The sequence below is a fragment of the Protopterus annectens genome, chromosome 3.part0 (genome assembly GCF_019279795.1).
Source record: "Protopterus annectens isolate FY-2018-M chromosome 3.part0, PAN1.0, whole genome shotgun sequence".
NCBI classification, from domain to species: domain Eukaryota; kingdom Metazoa; phylum Chordata; order Ceratodontiformes; family Protopteridae; genus Protopterus; species Protopterus annectens.
Genome location: NC_056731.1, coordinates 618,368,108 through 618,383,082, shown reverse-complemented (window position 1 = coordinate 618,383,082; position 14,975 = coordinate 618,368,108). Strand labels below are relative to the sequence as shown.

The 14,975-nt window shown below is 37.4% G+C and overlaps 1 protein-coding gene across 4 annotated transcripts in view; it reads left to right on the top strand.

Annotated features, from left to right (window-relative positions):
* The window catches only part of NOD1 (nucleotide binding oligomerization domain containing 1), an 849,510-nt gene that overhangs the window by 78,313 nt on the left and 756,222 nt on the right, over nucleotides 1-14,975 (top strand). For all 4 annotated transcript variants that reach the window (XM_044065019.1, XM_044065017.1, XM_044065018.1 and 1 more), the window contains exon 2: nucleotides 12,516-12,843. In XM_044065019.1, coding sequence (XP_043920954.1) covers nucleotides 12,610-12,843 — 234 coding nt within the window. In that variant the 5' untranslated portion in view covers nucleotides 12,516-12,609. The remainder of the gene's footprint in view (nucleotides 1-12,515; nucleotides 12,844-14,975) is intronic.

The window sequence follows — 14,975 nt, the reverse complement described above, 5'->3', positions numbered from 1 at the left end:
GAGATAAGAAAAGAACAGACAGCAATCAGTGTAAGCAGGAATGCAGCCTTTAGTATGCTCCTTCAGCATTGGTAATCTTAATGTTAGATTAGGTCATGCCTGTGTGTGCAGCTGTTGATTCGGGGCAGTTGCTCCCGTCTTGAGGGCTAAACCTCATTTGTTAAAAATGTACATAGTTTTGTGGATTTCTTCAAAATTAATAGGAGATAGGGATATTTTGAAAATATATCTAATTATTTGCTTGAGAGTTTTCATTTAAAGCAAAAAGTCTTGAGAAACGTGACAGATCTTCAAATGGAGATGAGAAGAAACAACTGTATTAAAGATCAGGCAGCCGAACATTAGTGCATGTTTGTAAGACAAAAGTTGGAGGGGAAACACATGAAAAATCGTGTATTAAATGAGTGAGAACAGTCCTTTATTATCGTAATGGGTTACTCTTTAATGTCTAGGAATGTAAATGGCTTTACAGGTGTAAATGAAGAGTAATGAATTATATTAAGAAATGCAGAGTTCAGACAGCAGTCCTGCAGGAGATACATTCAGAAGGAAATGTGCATGTGAATTTAACAAAGGATGTTCAGTTTGATTTTCAGCAGATTTCATGGACAAGTGGAAAGGGGAGTAATAATAATACCTATTGCTAGAGGAGCTCCAGTAGTGATAGAAGAGAAAAAAGCACAATGTATTTTTGGTAGTAAGTGACTGTTTGCAAGGGAGGAGGATTAAGCTAGCATTTATTTATATTCCACCAAAAACTGCTATTATGGAGCTTAAAAGTTTTTGAAGAAGTAATCAGCTTTCAGCAGGAAATATTACTTACAGTTGGGGAGTGGAACTTGATTTGCAATAGTGAAGATGTATCAGGGAGACCTAGAAGGTAAACTGTAACAAAAGAGGGTAGATTTCTTAAGAACTTTAAAAAAATATTTGGCATGAAAGACATGACTTCAGTAGGAACTCAAACAGACTTTACGTATTATTTCCCAAGGTACAATAATTGGGCTAGGTTGGATAGAAATTATATTTCACAGGAACATGTTGCATTTAATTGAAAGCTTTGATACTTCTAATTTCAGATCATGTACTAAGTGAAGGGCAACGAAGTAAAAATAAAACATTGGCTGTTTCTCAACCACCTGTAAAAAAGAGAGGAATTTAAGGAGTAGGTTCATAGCCCAGTACCTACGTATGTACCTATCGGCCCTAGGGCGTGTACAAGCTTAGCCAAAAAGCTATCCTGGCTTTCGCCTCCCAAGAAAATTATTTTCCTGTGCCCCTGTCGAGCCACAGAGGTGATCTCCGGGGTGAATTTCCTATTTCCCATCCAATCATCAAGATTTTTCTTGAAGAGTGCTAACAAGAAGCTTTGTTTGATATAGATAGGTAGTTTGCATCAGGGCATGGGAAGTCTCTGGGACAGGAATCTATCCCTCCAGCATGTTCTCTTTATTGTGGTGACAAGGTTTAGGTCCCTAGAACGTGTAGCTCAGAGGGATTGGAATTTCTTTAAGTGGAGCATACAGCTGTGGGTTTGACATAGGGTTGGAAGGGTGGCCTAATGGTTAAGGTGTTTGCTTTACAAACACAAGGTGCAGGGTTTGAGTCTCACAAGGGATAACTGGCTAGGTTTAAGTGGCTCGCAAGGGCAGTTAGCTTAGTACTAATCTATAAACCTATAGCTTTGTATGTTAGGCAGAGATCGCCTCTGAGTAGGCAGTATGCAACGGAGTAAAGCTGGAGTTTTTTGAGACGGTCTGCATAGGGCATCTGTTTGAGGCCAGTAATCCTCTTTGTGAGGTATTTCTGCGGCCTTTCCAGTTGTTGTAGATGTCTTGTGAGGTACGTACCAAAAGGGGAGTTGTACTCTATAATGGGTCTAATGAGTGACGAGTAGAGGGGAACAATGACCTCTTTTTTCCTGGATGAGAATCCTTTTGTGATGAGGTGTGCCACGTAGAGGGATTTCCTGACTACTGTGGTGATGTGATTATCAAAGGAGAGACTACTGTCCTCCTGTGTCCCAAGGTCTCTTGTCACACTGTCCACATTGTTAGGAGTTTCAGTTATGGCTCCTAGTTTGCAGTCATCTGCGAACTTCGTTAGCCAAAGACCTTCTGTGTTAGCCTGTACTTCAGAAAAGTAGATACCAAACAGGAGAGGACCCAAATACCTAGGCAGTCATATATAGGTAATGGAAATTATATGAGTTATTAGGGAAGATAGAAATTTCTTCAGAAGGAATAACTAGTGGATGGGATAAAATGGAATTTAAAAACAGGGCAGAAGAAAAAGAAAAGATGATATAGTTAAGAATTAATAATTATTAAAGGTTAAATTATTGCAGAATAAAGGGACTCACAGAACAAGAGTAGCAACTGCAGAGTGCTAAAGAGAAAACATCTTTATTGAATTATCACTTATGACCTAGGCGGTCATATATTTATATGAATGTAAGCAAACCATATTGACATATTTTTCAGTTGCAAATATTGTAGATCATCTATAAGCTTCTATATATAGCTCATTCACTTATTTCTTTCCCTTAAACCTTATTCCTTCCCCAGAACATAATTCTGCAAGTATTTTGCCCATTTTTTCTGTGTAATTTGTTTCTGCCCCTTTCTGAAGATCCCAGTTCCAGTTATATTGTCTGTGGTACTATATGATTGGTTTAGACTTTGATTTCCATTTTCCAGAAGTTGCTTTTTGGCAGCCACCAGAATTAAACTCAACAAGGCCTTATAGTGTCTAGGCAATGCTGATTCTGTATCACAGCTCAAAAAAATTATTTCCTTAGTTATGTCAATGTGCTCACCTAGTATTTCTGATGGAGTAGACTGCAGGGAATTTTTAAAGTTTGCCAACTCATTACTTTTCCAAAATATGCTCCCAATTACTTCTGTCTTCACTGTCATAGCTCCAGCATTTGCAATCTACTTGATAAAAAAAAATTCTGTGGAACCTGCTTGGGGTATAAAAATACCCATGCAAACATCTGCCAGCAAAACTCCTAAATCTTCAAGACTTTGTTGCATATTTGGGAGCTACGCATATATCCTGCCATTGTTTTTGTGAATTACTTACCCAATCTGTCTTCCCAGTCCTTTCTAACCTCCTCTGACTGATTCTTGTAGTTATGATGCAGCATTGTATAAACTAATGTATTTTGGCTTTTCCCGGTTAGGGGTCGCCACAGCAGAACTCCGGTCCTCTAATGATTGGCAGTGATTTTTTACAGTGCTGAGGTGCCAGCCTGATGCCCAACCTTTAAAGAAGGCACACCCATTCACGCACGCACCTACCTGCATGTCTTTAACATCACTCGACTGCGTGGAGGACATGCAGACTCCACACAGAAGGCGCTCCAGCCAAGAATCGAACCAGGAAAACCTCTTGCTGTGAGGCAACAACGCTAACCGCTGCACCACCATGGCCACATGATGCAGCATTGTATATGCCCTACTAATTATCTTTTTAGGAGGAGCTTACTAAAAACGTTACCATTACTATCCCTTTCTCTTTGCTTATACTCTGATAACAGTTCTTGATAGGGAAGGCAATTAATTTATAACTTGCAGTCCAAATAAATTTTTGGCCTCATCTCATTCTGTTACCTTTCCCTCTCTAATTATTTGCTCCCAATACTTTAGTTATTTTGCCAGTTTTCTCCAGCAAATTCCAGCCCCCTCTTGCCTATTGTCTGTACCCTTAATTACAGGTTAATAAAAATATTTGAAGGATCTGAGGCAAGAATTAAAGTGGAAGGGTTCCGCTCTGTTAAGCTGTGTTTAAGCAGAGGAAGCAGGCAAGGGTGTCCTGTTTACCTTTTGTCATTTGCTTTAAATTTAGAGCCGCTAGCAAAGAAAGTAAAGTATTCAGAAATTCAAGGATATAATTGGTATGGTAAACAAGAAAGGATGGCTTTATTTTCATCTGATATAATTTTGTACATGATAAATCCAGCAAAGAGACTGTCTCAAAATGTCCAAGGCTTTTCAGGGTATTTTAATGAAGATAACAAAGGTTACAGAGGTAAAGTATGTATGTACTCATAACTTGGTTAAGCAATACCCCTAATTATGGGGACATGGTAAGATGAAGTATTTAGGAGTATAGACTGAAAAGGCTTCTGTTATGGTAGCTAAGGACACGTGGGAAGAGACAAAACAAAAGATAATACAAAAACAGGGAAACTGGAAGCTCTTGTTTACGGATATGGATATGGATAGTAAGATACAATCAGTGAAATATTTTTAGTCTCTTTAGTTTTATACACAGGTCATCAACCAGAGGTTGTGGACTGTAATAATTAGTTGAAAGCATTTATCTGGGAGTGAGTGAGGCAAGAGTTTAGTGGGACAAGTTGATCCACTCAACAGAACAAAGTGGTTTAGGATTACCTGATTTGAATGGGCATTTTACAGCTAGACCGTTAAGGCTGATATACGTAACACAAGCAAATGGTTATAATTCAAAGTGGAAAGGGATACTGATGAAGAGGGAGGGGGATGGAGAGTTAAAGAAAAAAGGTTAAAGTGTGATTTTTGGATACCTTCTGTGTGGAATCTGCATGACCTCCCCGCTGTTGGGTAGCGTTCAAAAGACATGCGTGCGTAAATGGGCGTGCCTTCGTTGAAGGTTGGGTGTCGACCTGGCACCTCGGTGTTTCGTAAAAATCTACTGCCAATCATTAGCGGACCGGAGTTCCGCTGTGGCTACCCCTTACCGGGAAAAGCTGAAAGACAAACAACAACAACATTCTTAAGGAGAATAACCACCATACAGATCACTTTCAGCAACTTTATGAATATAATAAGCAAAGAACTAAGAATGGAAAAAGGACATTTTGCCAGTAGGGATGACAGGAAGTAGAAGTACAGAAGTTAGGCAAGAGGGAGCTGGAATTTACTGGAGAAAACTGCCAAAGGAACCAAAGTATTGTGAACAAGTAACTAGAGAGGAAAAGGTACTAGAGTGGGATGAGGCCAAGAAAAAGTTTGGACTGTAGATTAGTGACTGCCTTCCCTGTCAGGGATTAATGTTGGATTATAGCCAAAGAGAAAGGGATAAGGAAGTCCTAAGTGAAAGACCTGCTGTGCTAGTGTTTTTAGTCGAATCTAGAACAGACAATGCTGTTAAAAAGGGATTAATTAGTAGAACATATAAAATATTGCATTATTAAAGAACCAATCTGAGGAGGTTAGAAAAGTTTGGAAAGAGAGCCTAGAAAAGCAGTTTACAAGGGAACAAAGAGAGGATGTGTGAATGGCTCCCAAGTATGCATCAAATCCAGAAGGTTTAGAATTTGTGCTGGAAAACATTTGCATAGGTATTTTTCTACCCCAAGCAGACTTCAAAGAATTTTTCTTCAGCTAATTAGCAAATGTTGGAGGTGTGATGGGGAAGAAAGAGGCAACTGGCAACATGTTTTTGGGAGTATGAGTTGGCAGATTTAAAAAAAAAATCCCTACAGAGCACTCTGTCAGAAATATTGAGGGAGCAAATGGCTGTAACTAAGGAAATGATTATTTTGAGATGGGACACAGGATCTGAATGCCTAGACATAGTAAGGCCTCTTTAAGTTTAATTCTGTTGGTTGCCAAAAAGCAATTGTTAGAAAATGGAAAATTAAAATCTAAACCATCTGTATTTGAAGTACTTACTGAATATTGTAAAACAGATAAAAGAACTGGAAGAAAGATCGTTAGAAAAGTGAAGGAGCAAATTATATATGAATAAATGGAATTTGTGGGGAAAATACATGCAGAATAATGTTCAGGAGGAGAAGTGAGATTTAAGGGAAGGCAAGAATCGAGTGATGTACGTAATGGTGTACTGAAAGAGAGTTGTTATAAAGAAAGAAATCATGTAATGTATAATGTGTCTAAATGGAAAAAATGTTTTTTTCTATTAATGTATGCATGCCTGTGTCAGCGATATTTTAGTAAAGATGTTAAAGAAATGATCTTCTTCCATCTTGCCTTCTTTATTATTTCCTTGTTTTATGCCTTGATGAGGATAATGTGTAGTTTTATATCCTGTGGAAACTTTATAGATAGTAACTCTTGGAGAAATGGCAAAGTTTTTTTTTTTTGTTTGTCTGAACAGCAGTATCTTCACCCAAAGTCCACTATACCATAGAATCACAGTTTTCACTCACCGGAACAAATTCCCTTCTTCATTGTCCTGTTCAGTCAGTTTGAGTCTCTTTCCTTCTCTCTCTCTCTCTCTGTCTGGACTGCTGTGTCAATTCCGCTCTCTTTCTAAAAGCTGCTGCCATTTTAAATAACGGGAAAGACTCAGTCTTTGATATCTGCAAGGGCATTTTTTTTTTAATTCTTCTCCTTATGCCCTACCCTGGAATGCATTAAAGGCTGGATTGAGGTCTGGAAACTGTGTCCCAGATGCAAAGAAAATTTTCATTGTTGCTGGATGTACTAGTTTAAAGCAAAGAGTCTTCTACCTGCATAACTACATCACTGGTATAAACTGCACCTTTTCCTTCTAGCTAGTAGTAGAATAGTAATCCACATAAGCTTGGTTCTCCTTACCCTTCAGCTGCTTTCTGGAAGCCAATGAAAATTAATATAAAGAACATTCCGACAATCACGGTTCGAAGTATACACTTTAATAAAAACAAAAACATAATGCAATGAAGATTTACTGTCATTCCGAATGACTATGGCATTGACTCTGTAAGAGCTTTTTTACATGAAAGAAGCAGCTATAATAGTGAGATTGTTATGCAGATTTGTATTCTTTAGAGTAGCATTGGGCACCCCATGTGCAAATAGCTATGCCAACATTATATTGGCAAAATGGGAGGAAAAGTGTTCTTAATGACAATCCATTCTTTGCATTTATCAAATATTATAAATGCTTTGTGGACGATGTGTTCTTGTTATGGCAGGTTACAGTGGATCAACTTAAAGTTTTTGTCTTAAAACCACATAATTCCTCAGGTTTACCATGAAGACATCCAAGTCGAAAATAGGTTTCTTAGATGTTGTACTATTTGTTGGAGAAGATGATAAGGTCAACACCAATATATTCTATAAGAAATGTTGGAAGAACAACTTTTTGTACTACACAATTATGCCCAGGATAAATACTAATCAGAATATTCTGAAAGGACAACTACTAAGGACGTCTTGGCTATGTACACAAGATGATGTTTATCTGGAAGCCTCACAAAACCTTTTACATGGATTTAAAATTAGAGGTTAGTAAATCAACAGCAGTGATCTTGGAACAGAGGAAGATCAATAGGAAACCTTACTTTTCGAAAAATAACAAGCAATCTCCAAGCAATAAAACATCAAAACTTCATATGGACTAAAGAATAAGAGTGATGTTGACTTACTCCAGTGACGCTGGTCATGTATGTGACATCATTAGAGAAAATTGGAATATCCTATCACTGATCAGGAAGTTAGAGCAATAGTGGTGGATAGACGATCTTTCTGCTTTAAGAATAGCAAGAACCTCAAAATACAGTTATGTCATGGCAACAGATTAAGTATCAGCAATAGATCCAATAGAATTGAAATGTTTCCATGGTGTGCATGTAAAGCATGCAAGGACATTTACAGTCAAAATCAGCTTACACATCCTATTTCAAAACATATTCATGCTCTGCACCTCTGTGCTTACTGCAAAACTAAGAATGTTGTCTATCTTGCGATCTGCACCTTATGTGACAGATTCTATGTTGGCAAGACGAATAGACAACTCAGAGAGAATTTTGCAGCATACTCAAAGAAAGAATTTTGCAACTTACCAGGGTTATTCATTTAGGCGATGTCAAGAACTCCCTGGCAAAACACATACTAGCAAACCAAGAACATGTTTTTAATTTTATTGTTCTTCAAATCATAAAAGAAAATATCAGAGGAGGCGACATTGTGAATAGAACAGAGATTGTGAAAATGAATTGGATAGACAGCCTTCAAGCTGACAAATCCCCAGGACTTAATGGCAATATTTCACTTAAACCTGCCCTAAAGGGGCAGAGATTATGTCATAGTTGACATTGGGTAATGGTTTCATAAAGAACCAATGCTGGCTTTTGAAATGTTCTCAGTGAAAGTCTTCCCCTGTATTTACATACAGAGGGGTGTAAGTTGCTCCTTAAATGCTGATTGGTCAATAGTATCTCATAATACTGCTTCACTAATGTTATTCTTTTAATTGGCTACCAAGGTGTATAGAATGCTTCTGATTGGTTTATAGTACTTTACCTGATGAATGCTAACGGAACAATGGAATATACCTTTTGATTTGTTTTTAATGAGCGTGGGCTGATTGCTGTCATTGATTGATCAATATTTCATTTAAATAGTAGTTGATACTATGCTTTAGATCTGATGAAGGGTTTTCAACCTGAAAGTGATTATCTTCATTTTGTTGCATTTTGTTTTTATAAAAGTGTATGCTTCAGACTGTGGTTGTTGGACTATTCTTTGTATTAATTTTCATCGGCTTTCCGACTTTTAGCAGCTGCTGTTGTATTTATTTATTACTTTCTTGAAGCCCACAACAACAAGCAGTAATAATTTCATAAGTCAGTCACCACAGCAGTATTGTTTAACATGCTGCCTTCCTAGCAGCATGAGCATATCCATCACTTCCTTTTTTTCCTCCTTTTCCTGGTGTTCCAACTGTTCTCAAATTTCTATTTCTAGCCTAACTTTCTTGTTTGATTACTTGCTTTTCAGTTTGAGCCTTTGTAGTGTTTGGCCTGAGCCATCAGGAAGACATTTTCATTAAGAATAGAAGAATTAATGGTCACTTTGTTTTGCATCCACCAGTTCAAGATCAAACCAATCAATTTGAAGAAGAGAGATCAAGACCTTGGAGGATACATAGGCTTTGGTTAAGATGTGTGTAGAAGATCCCAGAGCAAGCTGCTAATGTAAAGTGAAAAAAGTAGTAAGCAGAGTACTTTTTGGGCATTTACTGGCCTTAAGTGGACTGAGTAGAATCTGATAATGTACAAGCAATAATATATATATATATATATATATATATATATATACATATATATATATATATATATATATATATATATATATATATATATATATATATATATATATACACACACACACACACATATATATATATATATATATATATATATATATATATGTATATATATGTATATATATATATATATATATATATATATATATATATATATATATATATATATATATATAGATATATATATATCTATATGCATATATATATATATATATATATATATATATATATATGTATGTATATTTATATATATATGTTGTATCTTTTGGCTTTTCCCGATTAGGGGTTGCCACAGTGGAACTCCGGTCCGCTAATGATTGGCAGTTGATTTTTACGTACCGACTTGCCAGGCGTGACGCACAACCTTTAACGAAGGTACGCCCATTCACGCATGTCTCCACACAGAAGACGCTTTAGCTGAGAATCGAACAGGACAATGTCTTACTGTGAGGTGATGTTTATATGTATATATGCATGTATATATACATATATATATATATATATATATATATATATATATATACATGTATATATATGTACATATATATATATATATATATGTGTGTGTGTGTGTGTGTGTATATATATATATATATATATATATATATATATATATGTATATATATATATATATATATATATATATATGCATATATATATATATATATATATATATATATATATATATATATATGTGTGTGTGTGTGTGTGTGTATAGTATGACCAACGGGTGTTAAGATCCCAACATCTTATTAGGATGGAAGCTTTTTTTGTCAGAAGTTATGCACTCATTTGCCAGACAGGTATGAGTCACTGAGAGGAAAAATCAAAACCACTTTTCCTAAAATTTAAAAGCAGTGTCACCACAATTCTGGCTCTGCATCCTAAGGCGATGGATCTCATGCAGTATGATGGCTAAGAACTAGGACTGAGTGCTGTTCTTTTACATGGTGAGAAACATGTAGCCACAGTATGAGAGACGCTGTACCAAAACTGAGAGAGAATGTTTGGCATTAGTTGCAGAGTCTCTATAAATTTCTCCAGTTCGTAATCAAAAACACTGCAAAGAATGCTGCTTAGACTGCAAAAATGTAATATTGAAGTCATATTTTTCCAGAAGTGCACGTTTGCTAATACTTTCATCAGAGCATACATATCTGAGAGTGTTGGGGGATACATTGTGACTCAGGTTAGCACTGTATCTTGGACATGACTGAGCATTCCCCAACACTCTCAGATATGAGAGACTAAGATCTGTCATTATGGATACTGCAGTCAACTGCAAAAACTGTTGCTTACAGTATGGATGCATATGGTAGGGATGGCTAAGGAGGAAAAGGTATGTGTCAGGTGATACCAGGCATTATCATTGTTTTCAGGAAGAACTGATTGTACGGAAGAGGGTCATTAATGGAAAGAGAGCAGTGGCATCTCTTGTCTGATAGATGAAACCATCTGACATATGCAGTTATAAAATTTAAGCATGGAAGGTTGGCTCTGGAGTGCTAGTGAGTGTAATTATTGATAAGGCATGAGCCAAATTTAGACATTCGTAGAACATGCAACATTTACAGAAGGAGTCGCTGTAATCCCATAAACTGTCAGTCGTGCCTTGGTCTAAGATTGATATAGAGAAACACTTTTTAGAGCAGAGACTAGTTAATTGTAATTAATTACGGTATTCTTTTTTGGAAAGATTTAACTGTCCCAGATAGTAGATCCACCTCAATTCTGTAAAGAAATACTTTTCCAGGTAGGGCATCCCAAACATTGTTTTTACCCAGTATTAGCAGTCATTGGGAATACCTGCGGTGGTGTTGCTGCGGTAGCGTTGTCGCCTCACAGTAAGACGCTGTCTGGTTCAATTCTCCGCTAGAGCGTCTTCTGCGTGGAGACATGCGTGAATGGGCATACCTTCGTTGAAGGTTGTGCGTCAGGCCTGGCAAGCCGGTACATAAAAATCAACTGCCAATCATTAGCTGACCAGAGTTCCGCTGTGGCGACCCCTAACCGGGAAAAGCCGAAAGACACAATTAGCAGTCATTGGGAATTTGAGCAGATGATGTCATGCTGAGCTGTATGCAGATTAAAGGGAACGCAGTGTCTACAGTCAGGGTGGTGAAGCACCTCAGAATGAAGTCTGGTCAGGATCTGTACTAGGCCATTTTAGACCTTCACTGTAAGCCATCACCACTGTATCTGAATAAAAGCCTATTTCAGAGATTGTTGTGCATAATCACTTGAACATATTTAATGATTAGGGAACATATTCCAACTTGAGGTGGGGTGATCTACAACAGTAAGCATTTAAGTGACATATCACAGCCAGATGAAGTAAACATGGACAGCGTCATGAAGATGTTGTGGTCGTTGTCATTAAAATTTTATTGAATGGAGGAAAACAGCAATAAGAAAACAAATTGGCAGTGGACTGTGTCAGGTGCATTTAGACACTGAAGATGTGGGAAGGGGGGTTAGTGCTACGTGTGAAATGTGCATTTCCTGACCAAAAAAAAAAAAGGGGGGGGGGAAGCAATTGGTAGATGTGAGTCAGAGGTACTGTCCAAAACTGGTAAACCTAATGGTACTACTGTTATTACTAGACTTAGGCTCAGGGTAGTTAGGCCATATTTTCAAAAAGACTTCACAAAATAACTGACTGGTGACCTGAGGATTGATAAACAAGGTTACTGCAAATAAAAAGTAAAAAAAAAAAAAAGATGTAATAACATAGACCTGTAATATTATTCTAGGGGTCATGTTTCCTGGGCAACATTTCATGGGTAACCTACTTTTTTCCTTTTCCTGGCCTTGGAGTGGTTCAGCCATGTATTGTTACCTTGCTCAATAAATGTATGCTGCTTACAGCAGAAATTTTACTGCTAGGTGTTAATTATGTTCTGCTTGCAGCCGAGTAGGATGAAATGGTTGGCACTTTTTTAAATTGTATACTTTTGAAGTTCTTGATAGGTTACATATTTTCTTTACCAGAGCAATTAGTGAGGTTTGCTCTAGGTAAATTTCTCTTTTTTATTTTCTGCCAATTCCTGTTGGGTATCTTGGAGATGCTGTTTTCTCATATGCAAGTTAAGATGTAAAGAAATGATTCACTAAAATCCTAAAAGTTGTAAATTCATCTATTTTATCTTGTGTAGTCACCACTTTTACCTCATAGTAAAAAAGGCTAGATGTGAGTACATAATTTAGTCCTTGTGCAGTCATGCTAGTGAGCTGTTGTACTTGACATCTGACTGGGAGAACCTGCAAGTGAGAAGAAATTGGGGAGTGTGAAGTTTGTATGGCTTTTGTATGAAAATGTTATTTTTGTGACTCGAGAAACTTTCAGAATCTGATGGATGAGTGTTGCATTGCATTTCGACATGACTAAAACAGTAGTTAGGAAGAACAATTCTGTTTTATGCTGCATTAATACTTTGTATAACAAATTCTTATTTTTCTTTAATTAGGATTTGTATAGCAGGTGTGAAGTATGCCTGTCTCTGCTGTGATTAATGGAATGCCTGCAACTGATGCAGCCTTTTATGCAAGTTTACAATTCATATGGAGGAAATGAGGCAGGAGATCGTTGGTGAAACTCAGAATTTCATTAATGTGAACGAACAAGCACCATTGATACAAAGGATTTCTGTCATTAAAATCCTGAATATAAATCGGGAACTGTTAGTCAGCAAAATCAAGAATACTCAGTGTATTTTGGACAGCTTGATTAAGGTGGAGTACTTCTCTAATGAAGATGTGGAGATAGCTACACAGTTTCCTACTCAATCAGACAAGGTAAGAGTATATATGTATGTGTACATGTTTGCCTTTGGGACAACCGCCACCACTGACTTTCGGTTCTTTTTGCCTCTCCAGTCAGAACATTCATTCCTCTCTTCTACTGCTGATGTTTTTGAGGTCTGATAATACCTTTATTGAATAGATCACCCTTCTCCATGGAAGAAGACATTTTTTCACCACTAGAAACTTGGTTTCCCACCAAGAGCAAGGAGACAGATTCACAAGGTCATGTGTGACTTCCCAGTTTTTGTCTTGCAGTGATGCTATGTTCACATCAGACTTCAGTGTAAGCAAGCAGTGTGTGTCCACACATCCTTTAACTGCTAAATAGGCTTTTTGTAAGTGCTACAGACTTCCCCATCTGTGCCAGGAGGTGGCCACTTCTGTGCTGTTTTTCTTTCTTGTCCCATTAGAAAGAGAGCTTTCCTTTGGATGCTTGACAAGACAACTAGCTTAACCTTCTACACAGGTCATGCAGATGGAATACCCTGAATTTCCTAAATTTGATTTCCTTAAGGAGAAAAAAGGTATATGTGTTGATTTGTTAGGCTGTTCCATTAAGTGAACAATGGTTTCCAAGTATTCCAGTTATGTGCACATTACTGGATATTAGAAAGTGCACAGTGGTCCACATCCCTTGTTGCTGAATTTTGCTTTAAAGTGAGAGTCTAGCATAGCATTGATCCACAGACTCGATTGCATTTTTTTTTTTGCTTTAGCACTACACAGATAACTTTATCTTCCTTCAAAGAGGACTACTGTAGTAATACTATTTTTAAGAGTTGGACTTCTTCTGTGATAACATAGATTACATTCCAAGGAGATTTTTCAAATATCCAATGCCATCCCTTCAGAAGGTCATCATCTGGTTTGTAGTAATACTCAACTGTGGTCATTCAAGAGCACCTCCTTAGAAAAGCAGCATTGCCAAGCACCAGCTGCAGTTCTCTTTGCCACTTCACTTTATCTTCTGTTTGCAAATAGTTAATTAGTTATTTTGGCAGAAACTCCCAGTCATTAAATATATGTTATTGTTTTCTTTTTTGAAAGAAAATAGGGTTGCATTTTATTCAGATAACAAAACAAAAAAAAAAAAAAACTTTTTAAGCAAGACTTCCCCACTGAAATCACTTATTTATTTATTATTTATTTACCGGGAAATTCCAACTGGACACAGGTCCTTTTTCAGTGGAGGCCTGGGGAGAAAAGCTCCAGAGAACAATAGATGAGCAGCAGAGTACATGAGGAACAATTGAATGTACATACAATAGCAAATAATGCGTACTGCAGCAAACATTAGCTATACATAAAATATGAAACATAATAATGAACAGATATACCGATATCTAGCTAGAGGCTAGGAATAAAGGTAGAATGTATACACAGATAGTACTAAGCTCAAACGGATACTGTTCTAAACTCGTATACCTAAATCTTGTATACAAATATTGCACTAAACTCAAGCAGATATAAAGCAGAAGCTCCATATGAAGGTGGAACAAGCTAGAAGGGCTAATGGGATGGAAGGGGAAGATAGAGGAGTAAAAGAGGAGACTGAGTCAGTAGTATACGTGGTAGTGAGAGAAAGTAGGTGTAAGTCAGTTGGATATGTATTTGGAGTTGAGATGACGTGAAGTAGTTAAGCATGTTATAACAGATCTGAGAGATTGAGGAGGGAAGGGGGAGGGTAAATGGGGTGCCAGAGCTTGCAGAGGAAGGAATGCAATGATCTGACGGTTCTGAAGTTGGGTTGCTAGGGGAAGGGAGAGGAAGGGGCGGTAAAAGGAGGGTTGCTAGTCGGGATTGGTGCATGGGCATAACCAGAGATTTTTTAAACAAGTTTTTAATGCAGTCCTGAAGTGATTGCAATAAGGTAGTGTGGTTATAGAGGGGGGAGATTGTTTCATAATCTGGATGTGACACAGGAGAATAGAGCTTCTTGCACTGTGTTCTTTGGTTTGGTTTCTAGAGGTAGATTTTTGCTGCTGGAGTGTAGTGGTCTAGTGGAGCAGTAGGGCTGGAGAAGGTTTTGAGGGGATGATACTTTAAGAGGATGGTTTACTAACTTGTGGGCGAGAGAGTTGAGTCAGGTGAAAAAGTTGAGGGAGTTCAAGCCAGTCAAGTTC